This window comes from Genypterus blacodes, unplaced genomic scaffold (genome assembly GCF_046128005.1).
Source record: "Genypterus blacodes isolate CSIRO-AG114 ecotype Tasmania unplaced genomic scaffold, CSIRO-AGI_Gbla_v1 ptg000028l_1, whole genome shotgun sequence".
In the NCBI taxonomy this organism is placed as follows: Eukaryota; Metazoa; Chordata; class Actinopteri; order Ophidiiformes; family Ophidiidae; genus Genypterus; species Genypterus blacodes.
In genome coordinates this window covers 1,905,493-1,921,766 of record NW_027466841.1, presented here as the reverse complement: position 1 = coordinate 1,921,766, position 16,274 = coordinate 1,905,493, and the positions used below count along the sequence as shown (strand labels likewise).

Sequence of the window (16,274 nt, the reverse complement as noted above, 5' to 3'; positions counted from 1 at the left end):
TGTCCGCGCACTTTGGAGTAGACGTCCTAGATGAAGGGTCAAGCTTGGGATGTCAGCAGGAAAAGACACATCTGACAGAGTAACTACAGGGTCAGAGTGTGTGGATACAAAGAAACAGGGCGAGATGAAGGAAAGGTGAGCACAGAGGTCTGATTTTAGGCGAGAGCAGATGGAGCTGGAAAGGCTGCAGGAGTGGCCCGACATGCAGGATCGGTGCCCCTAACGAGGCAGAATCTCACTCTTGTCTATATTTAGCACAGGGACCACAGATTGCACCAAGCGCTTCGGGCCGTTGTGTTCAGACCGGCAAGAGCTGCTGCCATCCGTCTCAGTGCTCAGGGGCCAAGCACGATCTAGCTCACGCCAGGGTGAGGGAAGGAGTGATGGGACTGTGTTGTCTGAGTACACCATTGGGTTCTCAGACAGAACAGATGTTTTCAGATGAGAGGTGAGGAGATACACGAGCATGGAAGCATCTGCGTTCATGTTTACACCACATCCTCAACCTATTTATTTCTTCTTCCCACATGGCTCTGAAAAGGCAGAATTACACCTCTGGTGAAAACAAAAACCCCCCATCACGTTGGACAAGACTGACATTCAGTCCAAATGTCAAAGCTGCTCAGGCTATTCAGTCATCTCCTGCCCCCCTTGTTACCTTCCCCACTTTCTCAGCACCTCCAGAACTGTTAGCGCAACTGTCAGCGCTGACTGATGAAGGTCTAAGCTTTTCAGACGCCGGAGTCTTCCGTCTGTGTGACTGACTCGCACATCAGACCGTTAACTGCATCATCATGTGCAGTCAAATACTGGTCTATAATTTATCTTTTAATGTCACTTCTGCAATTTGAAGCGAGGTCAATATCAAGGTTTCCTAAATTTACTGCTCAGGGTGAATTTACTGTCCATGTTGGCTGCTTACACCTGGTAGTATATTGACTTCTAACCTAAAAAGGCAATAATCCTAGTAATAAAAAAAAAAAAGTAACTAGTCATATCTTGGAATTCTGTCTCATTCCTTGTTCTTCCGCCTCACCTTTGCCTACTCTGTCCCTGCCTCTCCATCATCCTGAACCCGTCCATCACTCACAGCTCACACTGCATCCCAGACGCACACTCCAATCACTCCAGCCACCGGAAAATCTTCACCTGGGGCACCATTCTCCACCTGCACACACAGAATGACCTCCGAGACAGAACTGCCCACATCAAAGGTCACAACACTTGACATGATAAACACATTCGCTCCTTCCTGCCGTTAAAGAATACACACCAATCTTCTGTTTAATTACACAACATGTTTTATTCATACACTAGATGACATCCAATTTATTCTTATAAAAGATTCAGCCGTCCTTTACTACAAAAACAAGGATAATTTTTACATACAAAAAAATAAAAGAATAAAGATGAGACCCAACACACTTTACTGCCGTTCATTTCCGTATTTTCCATTAAATCCATGATCGATCCAGGATTTTTTTCATGGGTTGTGTACGTTCCATTACAAAATGGGAGAGGAGATAAAAAAGAGTGCTGAGCTCCGTGAAGATGCAGGAGGAATCGCCGTGTAACCTGAATGAATGAATGAGCGTAGCCCCTCACATGGGGTAGTTGAGCACCACGTCTTGCTTGGCGAGCTCCAACAACATAGGATCGTCGAAGAACTTGCTGATGCTCACGTCCTCGCTCAGACCCTGTGGAGCGACAAAGGACGTCAACCATATCTTAAGTAATGTTGATTAAAATGATGACTTTTGGTGCACCTCCCTGCAGCGGGGACAAACTAAAGACCATCTAGCAGACTTAAAGCTCACCTTGCGCCTACGGGTCTTGATCATGAACTCTCTGGCCAGGTGGGGGGCAGGCTGAGGCTCTAGAGGCCTGATCACGATGCTCTTGTCCAAGGGGTCACCGGGTACAATCTGAGGGGGAAACACAAGAGGTTTGTAAGGGGAGCATGAGGAAGTAGGCAACCATACAAATGACACGACCTATCACATCTAAAAGGTTTAACAAGCTGAGTGGACACTTCTGACGGCAGCTTTAACCTTTTACTAAATATCTGATTCATCTGCAAGTCTGCCCCATTGTTACTGAGTCAGGAGTGTGTCCATCAACGTGATGGAAAAGGCAGAGTGCGAGTCGTGTCACTGCTGGAGTTTGTGACCGCGGCGCCACGAGAGCACATCGACTTATATACAACTATAGGTTTCGCCGGCTTTTAAAATGATTCTGTAAATCCATTATCTTAACGACTAACGCATAACGTGACCTTCACTGTGGAAACTCCACATTGTCCGGATATGCGACACATTTCCTCTGTACGCAGCCTGGAGGAGAAGACTCCTTAGGAATGTTGAATCTGTAACAGTGACCCTTAAATAAGTCAACTGCTTGGATACTGCGACCTTTAAAAGATGGATGCTGGCCTGAGATCAGCCAGGGAGAAACACTGGAGAAAATGATGAGATCTCCACCTCAGGGAAAGGTTACAACGGAAGGAAGCCGAAAGAATAATCAATAGAGTGGCTGAGGCTTAATCAACAGATGGATGAAGACCATAACCGAACGATGTGTTTTCAGGGAAATACAGGGAGTGTAACGGGAGACGCAGAGTTTAATCAACACAAGAAGACACGTCAGGACTTCCTGCATTTGTCCTCCAGCAGTCATATAAGAACAACAAGAACTCCACAGAAGAACCACATTTTGATGATCAAGAATAAAAGGTTAATTTTAAATCACTCCAATTTCTTTTCTTTTCTTTTGTAAAGGCCTCATCGCTTTTCAATTGGTTATTACTCTAATTTAATGAATACATCAGATGTTGTGGTAATACAGAAACGGTTGGCTCAGTCATTCGTATTCAGTATCTCAAACCTCATCACACCAAGAAAATCATTATTCTACACAAATGACTTTTCCGTAGAGACGTAATCTCGTCACACAGTTAATTAATTTCCCTGGCGCGGCTTATGAAAAGTGCTGACACAAACAAGAGTCAGACATAGAGACAGAGACGCCACACTGTACTTAAACATAATGACTCAACGCTCACGCCACATCAAAAACAAGCTGCCAGATGTTTACAAGGTTGGTCATTATGCAACGCAAGCTGCCACATGTTTGTGTGTGCGGACAGATGTGTGCGAGAGTCAGATTGCTGTCAGGAGACATTTTCACCAATGATTATGGTCAAGGTCTCAGTGACTCAGAGACGTCGGGACCAAATAACTTTTCACAGACCACCTAGCCGCTTTTAGTGCCCTTTACAGTTAAATGACTCCTCTACCACCTCAGAAGTGTGAAAATGGAGATGGACACATTGTTGAGTTTGCTCCAGTTTTACCTGCCAGTGGTGGAACACAGACAGAGCAAAGGCCTGGCCCTGTGTGTGTGTGCGAAGGTCCGTCTCAAAGCCGAAGGAGTCGATGGCTGGGATGAAGGCTTTGATGGTGTAGAGGGGAGACCCTGGAATGGGGGCGTCCTGAGTAACGTGACCCCTGTTAGGAAACACAACAGACAAATACATCTTAGGTTGATCTCTGCTTCATGTTGAGCCTTATAGAAAACTAAAAACCTGCACGATGATGATGGCACACCGACCTTCTTCGAGCCAACACTGTGTAGACCGCAGACACGCAGTCGGCTGGAGCCTGAACCTCCACAAAGTAATAGGGCTCCATCAGCCTGGGCGTAGCCTGGGACACAAGGGACCACATGATAAATACACTGAGGACAAACACGTGGACACAGCGTAGCCGTCACATACGCAGAGGAACAACCATAAATTCACCATCTCGGCCTGTGTGGGTTATGAAAGAGCCAAAGGAGACGAGGACAGAAGCCAAAACGTGAAAGGCGACCGACGTCGCAGCGGCGCAATTAAAAATATTGCACGTCAGCAAATTCCACAAAACCATAATCAAGGTAATGGAACATTAAGGGAAGTGGGCACGGACGGGGGGGAAGTCTGGAGGAGCTATTGGCAGATGAGGAGAGGGATCGGAGCTGTGGGAGTGATCTCACCATGAGGAAGGCAGAGTACACCACTCTCCTGGCTGTGGGGATGACCTGGCCCCCCCCTCGGTGCAGCGGCTCCTGAGCGATCACTGCATCCAGGATCTTAAACTTCACATTCCTGATGGCTAAAGGACAGAAAAAAAACATGGACGTTTCTACCAGAAATGATGTGACGTTTATGTAACAATTTCACTTCTGTATGTCAAAGCTGTCTGAGAAGCTTCAATAGTCAAGCGGAGCGTGTTTGGGGTCGACAGAGAGCACTCACGCTCATCACACAGAGGTCCTTCCCTGGTGCCCCACTGGAAGCCCTGGACGATGCTGTCCTTGACCGAGCCCAGCAGAGCTTTGTCCACCTACAGGGGGACGAGTAGACACAGGGACACACTTAGTAAGGACTACTCCACTCACTTCCCTCAAGGTTTGTCATCCATGTTATGAAGTTTCAAAGAGGGCTCTGCATTCCATCCGGCGGATTTGGAGCTCACCTCGGAGGGCAGGGTGTCGTCCACCAGGATGTTTGGCCCCGTGGTGTCCGGCCCAAAGGCCCAGATGGAGCGAGCAGCCAGCAGATCCCAGTCGTATTTGGTCTGGAAGAACTCTCCCAGCTTCTTCCTGCAGTGAGGGAAGAGCACAGCGAGGGGTTGAGGCGAGGTGTGCACAGCTGGGACATTAAGGAGATTGGCTGATAGGGGAGAGGGGGGGCAGGTGGGGTTAATGGAAGAGGAGGAGCAGAGCGAAGGTTTAGATTAACGGTGTGTTAAGTCCCGCAGATGAGGCGAGCGGGGAGAGGAAGCTGCCAGCCGAGCCGTCAGATGCATGTTCCTCATGTCACCAGGATCAGGAAATTAGTGCACGATTCAATTACTGTGACTCACGCTGGTCGATACCGAGGATGTTACAAAAAGCATTGATGTAATGCAGAATGTTAACAGGAAGTCATTTCCGAACGCACAGAAATATTCTATATGTCTGGTGCAATATTGCCTTTCCTCTCAGTTCTAACAGTCTGAATGAGTGTAAGTCCTTATTGTCCCATGGTTCAACAGGAAAATAAGTGAAAGTCCAAAAGTCTAACATGAGACGTGATTGACAGGGTGGTTATCAAATTTGCTGCACATGGTAGTCAAATCCATAAATCAGAAGTGAGACGTCAGAGCATCAGCACCTTTGCTCTGCTCAATAGCAGCCATGAATTCCGATGAGTATCACCTAGAAATGCAGCTTGTGGCCTTAAGGGCAAGTACGAGCATCACAACCCCCCTTCACCTTCATCAAAGGCACCATATCATTAAAACCAATCAACATTACACGGCTGCTTATCGCTAACAGAAGGATAACAGATCTGGATGGAGCCGTATGAGACTGAGCTGGGAAATAGTGACATCATGTATCATGTACTTTATCAACCATTTCATTTAATTAAGAGATGAATTAATGGTTCTGCTGTGTGGGCGTGGTGTGGTGGTGGTGATGGTGGGGTGTAAGGGGGGGGGGGGGGGGGTTCACGTTGCTTGATCATACCTGTTCCATGTGATCTGCACCACTTCGTTCTCTATGTCCTCGGCCAGTCCCTTCTCCAAGGGTTCAGCAATCATGGTGATCTTGTTCCTGTTAATTATATCACACAGCCGTCAATCACTGATTCTGGCACAAGGAAGACTGAGCAAGAGGGAGGGAGAGGCTGAAGATAACCAGCTACACTGATCCTGTTTAATACGCACTTCTTGTTTGGCGTTTCAGCAAAGCACTTGAGAGATGAAGTCTCCACGACCGTTTCACAGAAAGTAACGACTGGGTCAGCAACCTGTGGTGAGAATAAAGATCATTACAGAGAGAAAACAGAGGCTTTTACTGCTGTAAACATTCTTCAGCAATGTGTCATGAAGCATAAAGTGAGAGATTACTTTAATGTCGATCTCAGAGTACATCTTGCGCAGGTCGTGCATGACACAGTCCAGGTAGAGCTCTCCTGTGCCTAAGATGACGTGCTCTCCAGACTCCTCCACCTGAGAGACACACAGATAACAGCAATCACCATTACATCCACCAACCAAATGTTTGCTCATATCAAGTTTTTCCTGTGTTTATTTCCCTCTGGGCCAATATTTACCAGGGTTTATTTTTCTTCCACAACATTAAGTGCAACAATATGACCTATATTTGGTTTTGAACCTATATGGTGCCTTCCAGTCATTACCGCTCCTTGGCTCCGCCCCCTAGGAGCCCCGGGCCAGCCGTACCTTTGTGGTGAGAGAGGGGTAGCTCTTGTTGACCTTCCTCAGCCCGTCCAGCATCTTGGGCAGCTCTGAGGGGTTGACGGGCTCCACTGCGATCTTGATGACCGACGCCGTGTTGAACTTGAGCGGCCTGAAGATCTGAGCCTGCAGCACAAAGTTAAAATTGAAATTGTTCTGGCCCACAGGGGATTTAAGAACTCATAAGGTGCGCTTGTTTGGCTTTATTGCCTCACCTCTTCGTTCCCCCTGGGCTCTGTGATCGTGGCCGTCTTCACGATTGGCTGATCACAGCCCTCGATGAGCACCCAGTTACCAGCAGGTACTCGGTTCACCTCAATTTGGTACCTACAAAGCACAGAGGAGCGAATAACAGGACCTGATAGAAACTAGGGTTGAACTTCGTCACTACAAACAAAGTCGGGGAATCAAAACTGAACGTACCTGGCGACTGAAATCCAGAGCCGCCCGATGGTGCAGATCTGCGAGTCCTCCTCATCTTCCAGGGTGTAGTTCTCTCCCAAAACCTTGACGGGCTGGCCCGCCTGAATGGTCCCGCTCAGCACCCGGCCAAAAGCGTGGAACTGAACCCCGTCCTCGGTGCTGTACATCTTAGTGGTGTGGCACATCAACGGACCCTGAGGGAGAGATACACGCAGGCAGGAGGGATGAGAGAGAGAAAGGAAACAGGAACGGAAAGTCTAACCACTGGAATCTAACTTTTCTTCCTATAGGACGGGATTGTGTTTGAGGCGAGAGGCATTAGGACTTCCTAATTGAACTTGGAAAACTGTGGTCAATGCATTTCATTGTTTTGTATTGGCTTATTTAATAGTTGATTCATTTCAGGCCAATTCAAACATCCTGCTGGCTTAATTTGTTCAATCAGCAGGAAGGACACTAGAGACAGACCGCAGTGTTCCGCCTGTGTAATACTCACGTCAGGGTCACACTCTGCCATCGCCTCCCCCAGGTCAGAGTCCAGGCCTCCGGCGTAACTGTGCTCAATCTTGTTCTTAGCGCCCTCTTGTGGCGAGGGGATGTGGTGCACGCACATGTCCACAAAGCCTATTGAGAAGAGTTTATTCATTACAAATCAGGGAAAAACGGTCTTATGGAAATGTAGCTGTCAGACATGCAACAGTGCTGACAGCAAGAGGAGACATACCGGTGAATTCTCCAAAGAAGCGGTTACAGACGAGCCTCAGCAGCGGTCGAATGTTCAGCTTCAGTTCCTCTTTTGACAGGTGGATCCCCAACTCGTCCAGAACGCGAGGGAGGGACGTGTCTACATCACCGACAACCTAGCCGAGAGGAGGATTTGGGTTGAGATGAGTCATTCAGCCACGTCTCTGTTTGTTATACAGCCCAGGTGCATGAGAACACAAGGTCCCACCTGTGAGAGGATCTTGTAGAGAGGCTCCAGGACAAATTCCACAAAGCTACGCTGTGAGTTGCTGCTGGGAGCCTTCTTTGTGAACTTGCGCCTGAGTGACAGGAGAGAAGAAAATAGATACAACAGCGGCGACTTAGGACTGGTGGATGCAGAGGATGGTCAAGCATTCTGCAGAAATACAGAATAAGTACTCACGTTTTGGGGTTGAAATAGATGTCTCCCCAAAGCCTCTTGGCAAACTCGTTATAGTTGATGTCACCTTCGAACACAGAGAGGAGCGATTTCACACCTCACATCATGCAATCAACACAGGATAAAAGACCACGTGCCAGTCCTTGTTTTTGTGTGTGTGTGTGTGTGTGTGTGTGTGTGTGTGTGTGTGTGTGTGTGTGTGTGTGTGTGTGTGTGTGTGTGTGTGTGTGTGTGTGTGTGTGTGTGTGTGTGTGTGCTGAAGCATTCTCTCACCGTGAGTGTCTGAGTAGATCTTGGCAAAGGACCCCAGGGTGAAACAGATACTGTACTGGGAGCTGGCGAAGCACACATTGCCAAGCAGAGGCGACACCACCAGGTTCTCATCCGTGGAGTACGTGCTGAGATGGAAGAGGAGAAAGATCACAAACCGGTTTACGACACATCTCTGACTTTGTCACATAGACAACAAGAACTCTGTATGTTTGTGAACCTTCTGCGCCATTCAATGTCAACACCACAGAAACAATAGATTCTTCCTAATGTCCATGTTTTCCTCGAGGGCAGCTTCTCTTTACAGCGTGACCTACCTGAGCAAACTGTTGACCTCATCCACTATATGGCGAAGTTTATAATAAGCATCTGTGGGGGGCAGCTTGAGCTCCACGATGAGCCGGTCCACTTTGTTGATGCAGATGGTGATGGCCATGCGCTCCTGCACGGCATGTTTGATGAGACGCTCCGTGTTCAGCATCACCTTCAAGCAGACAAAGAGAGAAGTCCGTGTTAGCATAATGAGGACTGTGGAGGAACTCGACACGAGTGATGTGAGGGAATATGGAGTCACTCACTCCTTCTGCGGCGTCGATGAAGAGGACGATGCCGTCGGAGATCCGGATACTAGATGTGACCTCGTCTGAGAAGTTTACGTGACCTTCAAAGAGGAAATCAGGTCTTTAATCACCCACTGCTTTTCTACACAAAGACCCAGAAGACGCATTGAGTGAGCAAACACAATACCTGGTGTATCCATGATGTTGAAGAGGTAGGATTTCCCTCTGGAATCAGGAAGGACCATCGTGACAGGAGTGCTCTTGATACCGACTCCTCTCTATCAAAAAAGTGTTAGAGATCAGCATTTGCAGCCCTTTGTAAAGATTCTGATCCTCGTTACCATTTGACCACAGAGCTGACAGCTGGAACACTCACCTCTTGTTCTGTAAAGAGGATATCTGTGTATCGCAGCTGAAAGAAAGAGAAACATTAAGTCTCTGATGGCTCATGCAGGATTTAAGCGTATAGAGGTGCAAAGAGGCCTCACTCACATCCACGTCATCCCTCTTCCTGATTTCCGGGTGCGTTTGCTCAATCAGGCAGTCCACAAAGCAGGTCTGAATGGAATAAACACATTGCTTAGATCCCAGTGAGTCCAGACTGTGGCCATGTTCTAAAACTTTCCTATCCTCATCTTAGTAACACATGTGCTGTCTGGCAAACTGTGCAGAGCTGGGCCCCGGAATCAAACTGATCCTGATCCGGGTGCAGGGCAGGCATGCATGCATGCATGCAGGCGCTCCGGGCAGCCTCTTACCTTTCCGTGATGAAGGTGACCGCACAGGGTGACGTTACGGATCAGCTCTGTACCGTCCATTAGATCGGCAAGGAATCTGCCAAGAGGGAGGAAAGGACGTGTGAGTTTGAAAGACACAGCAGTGGAACCTGCAGCTCCAGCTGGAACCAGGAAACCACACACAGCAGGCGAGGTCTTACTCCATATCATAGACGGTGGCAGGCAGCTCCTGCTCCATCAGAGTGAACTGCTTATTCTTCACAGGTTTGATGATGGGCTCTGGGAGGATGGAAACAGAAATGTGAGTCGTTGTCTAGTTCCTAAACAGTCACTGGATTCCTTCACAGACACAAACACAACCTGTCCTTCCTCTCTTACCTGTCAGTGGCTGTGTGTCTTCCTCTTGGACAATGGTTTCAACCTCCGGCCCGTAGACCTCTTCTGCTGTGGGATAGTACTTCTTGTCCTCGTGCAGGACCACCTCCATGCCAGGGACATCATCATCGGCATCAGCTGCGTCATCCTCATCATCCTCATCGCCCTTCACAAGGACACAGTTGTTATAGTAATGCATGTGCACAAGCTCCGGACACACACCCTCTCAAGCTGCATACACACACTCTCTCAAGCTCCGTTCACACACTCTCTCAAGCTCCGTACACACACTCTTTCAAGCTACATACACACATGCTCTCTCTCTCTCTTTGGCAACCGCTAGCATTGAGCTTGAAGGATACCTCGTCTGCGTCTCTGTCCGCTGCCTCCATGTCATCTTCATCATCATCAGAGTCGAGCTCTGGGCCGATGTAGTTTCCAAACTCATCATACAGGTCAGCCTCCATCTTTCAGAGAGCTGAGAGGAGGAAAATGAGGATGTTTGAATGTTTATTTTCTATGTTAGTGGTGAAGCAATTAGTTGATCAATCTATAATTTGACTTATTAAAACGACAAAATGATACATTTACAAATCAAATGCTTGCTCTATTTGGACATTAATAATTAATTAAACAAAATATGAACCAGTCCCTGGTTATAAAAACAATTCAACAATTTGGGCAGACAAGCTTTCAAAAAATATTTCTGATTCATTGATCGATTATTTTAACACTTTAAACTTTATAACTACCTCTTTATATTGGCGATTACTTTGTCAAAGAATTTAAACAGACTACGGTTTTTAGTACAGTGAGATAAAACGGACTAAATATGTTTAACCTGATAGAAACTAAAACGATCATTTAGTTATTGAAACTATTAAATTTGTCCGTTAATTATCGAGTATTCTGCCCTGCTCAGACGGTTTGATGACGTTAGATCAACACACACACACGTTACATTTACACACAGTTATAATAATGATTCTTGAGTATGAAATGTATCTTTGAAATAGTGGCTTATTATTCTGCGTGTAAACATGCCAGCATCTCCTCACAGGGACATCACACTAGCTTAGCCAACACAGGAGACAGAGCGGCGGGTAAAGCTAACGCTAACAGCACAACTAAGGATATGCAACATTCCCCTTCTTGTTTTCACCTTATAGAATTTTTTCCCCCAAAACATAAATCCCGATGCTACAATTTAAATAGATGTTGACCCATTTTGGTTCCTATTTCCCGCCTTTCTTGCTTGAGCCTGGTGGTTACGTTGTATAATAAACTAGCATGCTATCAAGCTAACATGCAGAGAAATGAATGAGTCCCGGTTACAACGTTTGAGTCGCGTTCTTATGGAAGAAATGTAACAAGCTAAATGCTTCAACTGCGAGCAGGAAGCCAAGCACACTCACCTGTTTAAGGATAAAGCTTTAGTTGTGTAGTAAGATTTACGCTCAAATGCGATAAGAGTTTATATTTATTCAACTTATGAGAAAGTGTTTATCCGAATAGCGCCATGCGCACCGCGAGCTGCTTTCCGGGGTTTCTTCTTCTATTCATGTACCGGTGATGCATTCAGCGCTTGGGCTTATTGGCGCCTCTATTGTTCAGGCGTGAGATAGCATCTGTTTTACGTGCGGTGGCTTTACAACTACTAAGTTGTGGAAGAAACATTATCAGCTTAATCACACACAAACATACACCGGAACCCAAAAAAGTGAACCTCACCACAATGTTTCTGATCTGTCTGATTTAAGATCTTTAAGATTTAAGATTTAAGATACTTCATCAATCATCAGTCATTTTGCATGCAATTCACACCAAATCGCATGCAATTGAAATTTATCTTGCACCCCCTCATATCACACATGCATTACAGAGGGGGTGCAGGGCAGCAATTATACGGCGCCCGTGGAGCAGTGTGAGAGGTTTGGTGCCTTGCTCAAGGGCTCAACCACACATCATGGGTCCTCAAAGATTTTATCATCATTGTTTACTCAATCATGACTCATTTACCTATCAGGTATTTAAATCCCTGTCACGTAGTCCTGTAATAATGAATATGACTCTGATGGCTTCTATCCATCTATCTTTTATCCGTCAGACACTTAGGTTTCTGCAATCACCTAATAGATTGGACTGTTACATACTGTATCTTGTATGTCATGAAGATGTAAGATGTTGTTGATGTTACGTTGCACAGGAAGACACATTATGAAACAGCACTAAATGTCAGAGTACCATCTTGCTATAACCTTTTAGTTTCACATTGAGTTAGTTGACATTTTTCATATCTCATATTATGTAAGAGAGCATAACGTGTATGAAAGTATCAATATCCTACTAACTACTCTGTATGATATGTGATCTTTCTTTAGTAACTTATGTGATGCATTATGTCATATACCTACTGTATATATTCGTAGGTTCTGAATTCTTTCTTTGTGAGTGAGTTCAGATGAGATAATAAACTCAAGACACATTTCAGTTGATGGCTTTATTCCTGCTGGTGTTAATAAATTGTTCTGTAGGTTTTGCCTACACATAAAGTAATAAAACAGCACAATGACAAACACGTAACAAACACACATGTAGTATACACTCTTATAACAAACATACATTTCAAAATGATCCGCTTACATGTCAGTTAATGTTAAACAGTTTGGTCATCTTTAGCATAACACATTACTGCCACCAGATGGCAGTGTTACCCAAATGTTATTTTATTGAGGCTAGCATTTTTACATTTACAAAGTGCACACTTCAGAGAAGACACTTTAAATGTTATTAAATATTACCAACAAAACAAATGTGGGTTTGCCATTATTATTGTTGGCAATTAAAGTCAATATTTTTACACATTTATGTCAAGACGATTGACGAACAACATTTCCCCCAGTTTAACAACATAAATCGATGAGGTTCCCTGTTTTGTTGAGGCACAAGAGTAGAACTCAATATACACGCGCTTATATATATCACTCAGGCTAACTGTTCCTATTTGATTGTCCCCTCAGTAATCAATAACTAAGTATTGGATGCGTTGTTGCTGCTGATTGAGTGATTGAGTGACTGGGTGATGGTATCTTGTCCCATAATGATTAACCCGCTGGGCCTTCTGTGCCCCCAGTGACCTCTGGACCAAAACGTGACAAGCTGGACGGAGACACACACTTGGACACATGTGAGCTTTGATGCGAGTTGGACATCGGCCTGGGGGTCTAATAATTTACCTGAGATTGTATCCTAATATACATGTGAGGCGGTGTTTATGTATTTATATCTCATTATTCTGCCACCAGCTTCCTCAGCTTCTGCACCACCTCCTCCGCGCTGGCCCACGGCACCGTGACCGCCTTGAACTCCCCGGGCATGGCCTCGTGGGTCTCCGTGATCAGCCGGTGCATGGGGAAGTCCCGCCGGGGGAATGCCACGTCCCGGTGCCCCAGGGTGAGGGCAGGGCAGAAGTCGTTGGCACCGTCTCCCACGTAGAAGACCCTCTGGTAGGGCCGCCCCCGCTCCTGCGCCCGACGGGACACGTAGTCCCGGACGATCCGCTGCTTGCACATGTTCTCGGGGCACCGCTGGCAGTCGTGGGAGTGGAAGGGTCGCATCACCAGCCGCCCGTCCTTGTTGAAGGTCGCGGGGTTGGTGAAGATCCTGTGGAAGAGCTGACGGGCTCCGGCGCGCCGCAGCCAGGACTCGATGAAGAAGGTGTTGGCGTCGGACACCAGCACCACCTCGAAGTCCTGCGGGGGCCGAGTGCGGAGGAACTGGAAGAGCGTGAGCATGCCCGGTGTGGCGGGGATCTTCTCCATCACGGCCCGGATGTCGCTCTCGGTGACGCCCTGCTCCGCCAGGTATGCCAGTACCCGCTGCATGTAGTCGTTGTAGTGGCCGGGCTGGTAGGTGTCTTTCAGCCAGCCAGGGAGGTGCTGGCCCGGGACGGTCTGCACCACCATGTCGTCTGTGGTCTCATCCACGATGGTCTCATCAAAGTCAAAGAAGATGAGGAAGCGCTTGTCGGAGGAGATCTGAGCCGAGTTGGAGGCCATGATGTCTGAGCGTCTGGACCTGGGGGCCACGTCCTCCTCGCCTGGAGGGTGGGGTGGGACATAACAGCATTTGAAGACAGAGTCCCCCATCATTGATTTATGCCACACCTCTTACAGTTGCCAAGGAGACATAAAAACGCCTCTGATCTCCCTCTCCATTCCACCAAAGGCCGGACGGTAAGAAGGCTAAAGGCTGGAGTGTAAGTGGACAGAGACAGAACCACATTTACATTTGAATGACGTCACCATCAGGGAAATCAGAGGAAGACCAATTCAAATAATATAAATTTAAACAAAGCAGCAGCAAATCTCAGCCCAGATTACATGAGAGGGTGAAGAAGGCGTGAAAGGTGAAGCGGTGAAAGGGTGCAGAGTCTCCTCCCTCCATACTGAGCGAGTCAGTCAGTGCAGATTTACTGGCAAGCGAACAATGACTGACTGCAGGAGCCTGTACGATCCAAAGCAGAGCAGCCACATATAGAGCATTAAACGGAGCTTCTGCTGCTCTTTTGCATACCTGTTCCTGTTGTAGATGGTAGCAGCAGAGCACCCGATCCCCAACCAGGCGCCCTCTCAAGCTGTGTGGCTGCTTTTGTCTGCAATTACAGGAGAATGGAGGGAACAATTACTGGCAAATAGCGCGATGTGCTGCAGCTTTGTGCTTAAAATGAAGCACTTGACAGTTGTTTCCCCTTGTTTGAGGTCACTGATCGCCACATACACACAGACAGTATGACCAAACCTCAGAGGACACGAAGATGTAATGGCCCCAAAACAACTGTTACATGTTACAGCTGATCGGAAAATACAAGAGGAGAAGTCCCTCTGATAATATGAGGTCAGAAATACAATATTGTGCGTATTTAAATGTAACAAAGTCACATAGTTTTTCCATATAACATGTAATCCTGCAATGTTATTTTGGAATTTTACGGAGAAATATCAAAAACCAATAACAAGTTACACTATCAGTCAAACTGTCGCGTTCAGGTACAACAACATCCGTGCACTGCGCCTTCATGGAACCAGGAGTTATACAAACAATATGTCCCCGGTGCACAAACAGACTTACATGCGATCCCGGTGTCGGTCGGGTCGGGTCCGGTCTCGGGTTCTGTCTCGGTCCCGGTGTCTGTCCCTCCAGGCAGCAGCAGCCTCAGCAGTGTTCCGCCCGGTGAACCGGCGCACATTTTATTTGACAGCCAAAACCACCGGCGGCGCTGCTGACATGACCGCGCCTCCTGAGTCCGCCCATCTAATAACAGCCTGCCGTGCGCGTTCACGTGTGAGAGACAATGAGAGGAGGAAAGACAGACTAAGTACACGAGCAAAGGGAATATGTATAACTGTACGCCTACGCACCACCGACACAAACACACACACACGCACACGCACACGCACACGCACACGCACACGCACACACACAGTCTGCAGAGGGAGATCACTAACTTCGACTGGTAAGTGACGCGTTCAAGGCCAGTTCAAGCGATGCGAGAGCGGAAAAACAGACGATGGAATGACGTCACAACACTCTCTTCTGCTTGCTTTTCTTGCTGTCACTTGAACGAGGGAAATCAAAGCAATCACAATGTTTCAGTTGATTTGAGAAAATACTGTGTGTGTGTGTGTGTGTTGGATGATTACATCCATCTGACCCAACAGGTTACTGGGCGGAATGTTACTAACCTTCTGCACTGTGGCACAGATGGTTGAATAAACAACACAGTTTTTGTCTTTAAACTCGTTGAGCCCAAACTAGATCCTTGTATTTCTTTAATCCTCCTTTGGCGGAAACACACACACACACAGGTCTGATTTTAGAGAAAACTCACTCCTGCTTGACCTCTGACCTCACATTTGGAGGGACTGACTGGAGTAGATGCATGAGGTGTTTCCATAGTTACTCCAATTCAAAGCAGCGTTGTATGAACCTAAACATTACACAGACTTATTATTGTTGTTCGTTTCTGTAACAACCAGTGGCCTTGATGAAACTTAGCAAATCCACTGTCACTAATTAACTGCACTGTATCTTTCCACATAGTGAACATACACTCACAGGAACCTCTCTCTCCTTCTCGCTCCTTATCTGCCTGCCGACAGACGCTGCTTCCTCCCTCTCCACCACGCCGCCGAATGACTAACAACTGGGGCGGACGACTATTTTCAAACCCCAATAGGAACGGAGATGTACAGAGTGCCTTATTATCTCCTCTCCTCCGCCCGTGAAGTGAGCCTCAGTACCTGACCACCCACTCACCAGCAGTGGCGCAGAGACACACACTTACCCTCTGCCGCTCAGCCACCGTTGGGATTATGTGACTCACTGGTGCACGACTTGAACCATCAGCTACCTGTGGTGGTGGTCTCTCTCACACACACACACACTTTTCAGCAGGTATTCAAGCAACAATGACTATTAA

The 16,274-nt window shown here is 47.1% G+C and overlaps 2 protein-coding genes across 3 annotated transcripts; both read right to left on the bottom strand.

Moving 5' to 3' along the window:
- Positions 1-1,278: 1,278 nt before the first annotated feature.
- Positions 1,279-11,346, bottom strand: eftud2 (elongation factor Tu GTP binding domain containing 2). Its single transcript, XM_076144270.1, has 28 exons — positions 11,209-11,346; positions 10,156-10,271; positions 9,797-9,959; positions 9,619-9,697; positions 9,440-9,515; positions 9,174-9,239; positions 9,058-9,093; positions 8,869-8,959; positions 8,700-8,782; positions 8,439-8,605; positions 8,125-8,249; positions 7,855-7,918; positions 7,660-7,750; positions 7,432-7,567; positions 7,204-7,331; positions 6,708-6,901; positions 6,500-6,611; positions 6,270-6,410; positions 5,934-6,035; positions 5,751-5,833; positions 5,551-5,637; positions 4,515-4,641; positions 4,295-4,382; positions 4,033-4,151; positions 3,610-3,704; positions 3,353-3,506; positions 1,818-1,925; positions 1,279-1,697 (listed from the first exon to the last, which is right to left on the bottom strand). Exons 2-28 carry the CDS (start codon positions 10,258-10,260, stop codon positions 1,602-1,604), a joined length of 2,916 nt encoding a protein of 971 aa, XP_076000385.1. The 5' UTR covers positions 10,261-10,271; positions 11,209-11,346; the 3' UTR covers positions 1,279-1,601.
- Positions 11,347-12,278: 932 nt separating this feature from the next.
- phospho1 (phosphoethanolamine/phosphocholine phosphatase 1) lies at positions 12,279-15,009 on the bottom strand. 2 transcript variants are annotated; one of them, XM_076144309.1, is made up of 3 exons: positions 14,924-15,009; positions 14,369-14,447; positions 12,279-14,044 (listed from the first exon to the last, which is right to left on the bottom strand). In XM_076144309.1, the coding sequence occupies exon 3, from the start codon at positions 13,942-13,944 to the stop codon at positions 13,084-13,086; it is 861 nt and encodes a 286-aa protein (XP_076000424.1). In that variant the 5' UTR covers positions 13,945-14,044; positions 14,369-14,447; positions 14,924-15,009; the 3' UTR covers positions 12,279-13,083. The 2 variants fall into 2 exon arrangements, with proteins under 2 accessions (XP_076000424.1, XP_076000425.1); XM_076144310.1 differs by having other exon boundaries at positions 12,279-13,892; positions 14,924-15,008.
- Between the last annotated feature and the right edge of the window lie 1,265 nt (positions 15,010-16,274).

Excerpts from the sequence above, each read along its gene's own strand:
- eftud2 (XM_076144270.1), bottom strand. The coding sequence starts at position 10,260 with ATGGAGGCTGACCTGTATGATGAGTTTGGAAACTACATCGGCCCAGAG. Across the intron at positions 6,902-7,203 it reads TGGCAGAGTGTGACCCTGAC|GGTCCGTTGATGTGCCACAC; the intron begins GTGAGTATTACA and ends TCTCTCCCTCAG. Across the intron at positions 1,926-3,352 it reads CTGTGTTCCACCACTGGCAG|ATTGTACCCGGTGACCCCTT; the intron begins GTAAAACTGGAG and ends TTTCCCCCTCAG.
- phospho1 (XM_076144309.1), bottom strand. The coding sequence starts at position 13,944 with ATGATGGGGGACTCTGTCTTCAAATGCTGTTATGTCCCACCCCACCCT.